This window comes from Panicum virgatum, chromosome 8N (genome assembly GCF_016808335.1).
Source record: "Panicum virgatum strain AP13 chromosome 8N, P.virgatum_v5, whole genome shotgun sequence".
NCBI classification, from domain to species: domain Eukaryota; kingdom Viridiplantae; phylum Streptophyta; class Magnoliopsida; order Poales; family Poaceae; genus Panicum; species Panicum virgatum.
The window spans coordinates 15,088,538-15,093,005 of NC_053152.1; the positions used below are offsets into that span (position 1 = coordinate 15,088,538).

The following is a 4,468-nucleotide window of genomic DNA, read 5'->3' on the forward strand; positions in this document are numbered from 1 at the left end:
TTGTAATGTTCTTCGTAGACAAATACAATCGGCCATACATGAAGGACAATTGGTTGTTCCTGCAATGCAAATTGATCAAAATCCTTTTTCCGTTCATACACTTGAGTTGTCAAATCCAAAAGTGTTGATTCGGCCGCATCAAGCCGAATCGGCTAAAGGAAAAAATCTGATCGTTGGTGAAGAAAGGCACGAGAAAAGAGTGCTGCAGAACAAGACCTCTCGAGTTGCAATAAAGGCTTCAATGCTCGGGGGGCAGAACATGGGAAAAAGGGCCAACAACAAGACGACCGGTCTGACCGGTACAAATAGCGGTTTGACTGGTCCGACCGGTGCAGAGACCGGTCTGACCGGTGCGCCTAGTAAATCTAGGAATTCTTCTGAAAATAAAGACAAAAAAGGCCGAGCTTCAAAGAGCTCCTGGCCAAATATGAGAAGGAGGAAATCGCCCAAAAACAGAAGAAGCAATCAAGTAAAGTCAAGGATACGAAGCCATCGTCGAAACATCAAGAGCAATCAGGTCTAGGTAATTGTGCTTCATTTAATGGACCGATTGCTCCATGGTATTACTGGTGTCCTTACTTTTATACGCCTGTGGATTATAGTATAGTAGGGAAAATTCGATTCATGCCACCACAACTTCTTGAAATTGGGTTTCACGTTGAAAATCATGCCACTCAATGGCATGGATTTCAACATGAAATCCAATTTCAAGAAGTTGTAGTGGCATGGATCCAACTGACCCATAGTAGTAGGATGCATATGCAATCATATTACATTCAATATCCTTCTATGTATCCAAATCACGCTTCACCACAAAGACCGATTGTTGCTAGCAATAATCTGGTCAAAGAAAATGTTGATTGCAGCAAAGAAGATGAGAAGAGCGCAAAGCAAGATTCAAAGTACTTACAGCCGAGGTAGTGTCCCTCAGGATTGTCTCATACTCAGAAACGAAGGCTGCAATGTTTGCGCAAGAAGAAGACAACGGAGCAACAAGTAGAGACCATGCAGATGAAATCAGCAACTACAAAGAAGATATGGCGGCCCAAATAGGTTGTTTCAACGTCAACTTGATTAGAGTAAGTCATGGTCAATAATTGTTATCGTCCTTAACACAAATTTTGGCCGATGTGTTGTTAATCGTCGTCCTTAGACAATTTTGGTCCAGCAAATTGTTTTTTGGCATGTAAGCTTTACTTAAAAAATAGGGGGGCATATGTTGACGACCAAAATTGACTGAGACCGGTCTGACCGGTCTGACCGGTGGGTCCGATCGGTCTGACCGGTATAGGAGGAGTCCGACTGTGATTAGGGATTCTTGTAGATTTAGATCTATAAAAAAATTCCTTGCGGAATAAGTCCATCCCACCCTATAAATATAAAGGGATACGACCGATTGAGGTATCCAATCGATCAAAAATAAATCAATATATTATTTTTCTTTACTTTGCATTACTTTTTGTCTTCTTCAAACTCTAGCTCTTCCAACCTCCATTTGCTGTTCTTCTTTCGTCTCCGCAATGTTTGAAGGCATTCTAGGTGGTCTGCCGATACTAGAACAACCCTGCGCTCGCTTGTCATGACGGGGTCCCTCCCGGGCGAGCGTTCGTCGGTTGTCGCCGATCTTCACCGGTGACTGGTCTGACCGGTCCCCTTGACCGGTCTGACCGCCCTGCGTAGGAGAGCTGTATCGAGCTCTTCTTCGCGCCGCGCGTTCGAGCGCGATCGTATGTTGGCCCTGATCCAGCGCCAACAGACCTTCCATTACACCGGCTATTTAAATTCCAGGCACCCTTGTTGCTAACTATGTGTTGCTCTGTCCGCTCCTCACCACTGCAGGGGAGAATGGCATTGACTCGCCCCTTCGTCCTCGTCCTCAGCACCGCATTGCCTCTACTCTTCTTCTCCCCTGCTGGTAACCGTGTTTGGCTCACAAGACTGCTGTTTATTAGAGGTTTGCCGCAGGTACAATTTCAATGCTAATTGTTGCTTTGTGTGCACATTGTAGATGCCGGCGAGGTGGGGGTGAGCTACGGCAGGTTGGGGAACAACCTGCCGAGCACGGCGTCGGTGGTAAAGCTGCTGAAGCAGAGCGGCATCACCACGGTGAGGCTGTACGATGCCAACTCAACGGTGCTCAAGGCCCTGGCCAACACCGGCATCACGGTGATGGTGATGCTTCCCAACGACCACCTCGCCGCCGCGGCCGCAGACCCGTCGAGCGCGCGCCGGTGGGTGCGCCAGAACGTGGCGGCGCACTACCCCGCCACGCGGATCCACGGCGTGGCCGTGGGGAACGAGGTGTTCGAGGAGGCCAGCAACCTGACGCGGCAGCTGGTCCCGGCCATGGCCAACGTGCATGCGGCGCTGGTGAGGCTGGGCCTGGACGAGGCCGTGAAGGTGTCCACGCCGATCGCGTTCACCGCGCTCCAGGAGTCGTGGCCGCCGTCTGCGGGCAGGTTCCGGGACGACATCGCGAAGCCGGTGATGAAGCCCATGCTCGACTTCCTGGAGCGGACGAGGTCCTACCTCACCATCAACGCCTACCCGTTCTTCGCGTACGTCGAGCAACCGGACAAGATCTCCCTCGACTACGCCTTGGGCAACTCCAAAGCCGGCGTGCGCGACCCCGTCACCGGCCTCGTGTACCACAGCCTCCTGGACGCCCAGCTCGACGCCACGTACTTCGCCATGGAGAAGCTAGGGTCATCAGCCAGTGCGCGGCAAGGAAACTCTCTTGGGGGACCCGATGCGAGCGCGTACATTTCGGAGAGCGGGTGGTCTTCCGGCGGGAGGCGCCGACCCGGGAGACGTTTGGAGAAGGCTGGGTATGGAGCGGGAGCCCCGGCGGCGACGATCGCCAACGCCAAGGCGTACAACAACTACCTCATCAACCGCGTGCTATCCGGCGACACGGGCACCCCGTACCGGCCCGATGCCGACATGGATGTCTACATCTTCGCCCTCTTCAACGAGAACGAGAAGGGTTGCGGAGCGGACGACATCGAGCAGCACTTCGGTCTGTTCTACCCGAACCAGACCAAGGTGTACGAGTTCGACTTCCGTGGCGGCGCGCTGCCGAGCTGGTGCGTGGCGAACGCGTCGGCAGGGCAGGCGCGGCTGCAGGCGGCGCTGGACTACGCGTGCGGCCACGGTGCGGACTGCAGCGACATCCAGCCCCGCGCGCCGTGCTTCGAGCCCAACACCGTGGTCGCGCACGCCTCGCACGCGTTCAACAGCTACTACCAGCGCAGCGGCCGGGACAAGGCGGCGTGCGACTTCGCCGGCGCCGCCTACGTCGTCCACCACGCGCCAAGTGAGCCCAAGCTTCGCTCTGTTTTCTCTCGGCGTGACTCCACTGGCCTTATCCTCACTGAATCATGTTTTTGTTCTCCCACGGGGGATTCAGTGACCTGCAATCTCACCGTTGTTTGCTGCTCTGTTTTGTGCAGAGATTGGAAAGTGCGTGCTGCCATGGCAGGTTTTGGATTGAAGAAGCAGCAGCGAAGTCTGAAGGATATGCTGCGATCTAATGTTCCAGTTTCCAGAAAAAGTTCAGTTTAACCTTTATTACCTTATAAAACTAGAAAGATGCATGTATACCTCGGCACCTGCACATCAGATGCTTCTGCTTGCTTTTGCGTACTCTTTCATGATCGGTATAGCACTCGGCAGTACCACTCACTCCATCTTTCTTTCGGGCCTTTCTACCTATCTGTCGACAGATTTCGTGTGTCAAAATATATCATATTTTGGACCAATCAGATGCTGACACATAGGCAAGCAAAAACTGACAGATTTAAACAGCGCAAATCTGTCAGCTTTTGTTAACAGGGACAACAACATTTATCATCTTGAGAAACAACAAAAAGTCAGAAAAAATATACAACCAACACAACCTGCACATAACATTCTTTCGTACATTTTCTGTTCTTATTTTCTTCAAATTTCAGCAAGCTTTATCAATAAAACATTAGATAAAAGATAAAGGATAAACACAGAGAGAAACCCTATCGCATTTCTACTCTCGACAAGTTTGATCTCATCCTAGAGCTCATGGAGGCAACTATCGAGGCAACCAAAGCACTTCATGTTCTCCTGATACAAAAGTAAACAAATAAAAGATTAATAAATGCCTAAGGTATGTAGTTAATATTCCAGATCCATGAGTAAACATATTTCGAAAGGTACAAGCACAGCTATCAAAATGAAAATGATGTGATCGAACACAAATCCATTTCGATGTCGCTCATCTGAACAAGTACCAAAGTGCCACCACCTCCCAAAGCACTCAATTATTATATGGCCAACAAATAAGGTCAACTTTGATGGCCGTGGTGTCCTCACAGATGAGCCACTCAGATATGCAATATTCAACATCAATAGGCATACCATATATAACTTATGCCATACAACACATTCTCAATATTTCAGAACCAATGTTTATTTGCAAGAACTCGGATCCTAA

The 4,468-nt window shown here is 50.1% G+C and overlaps 1 protein-coding gene across 1 annotated transcript; it reads left to right on the forward strand.

The window, feature by feature from the left end:
- Nucleotides 1-1,777: 1,777 nt before the first annotated feature.
- LOC120685642 (glucan endo-1,3-beta-glucosidase 13-like) lies at nucleotides 1,778-3,761 on the forward strand. The gene is made up of 3 exons (XM_039967694.1): nucleotides 1,778-1,915; nucleotides 2,009-3,316; nucleotides 3,453-3,761. Exons 1-3 carry the CDS (start codon nucleotides 1,807-1,809, stop codon nucleotides 3,491-3,493), a joined length of 1,458 nt encoding a protein of 485 aa, XP_039823628.1. The 5' UTR covers nucleotides 1,778-1,806; the 3' UTR covers nucleotides 3,494-3,761.
- Nucleotides 3,762-4,468: the final 707 nt, after the last annotated feature.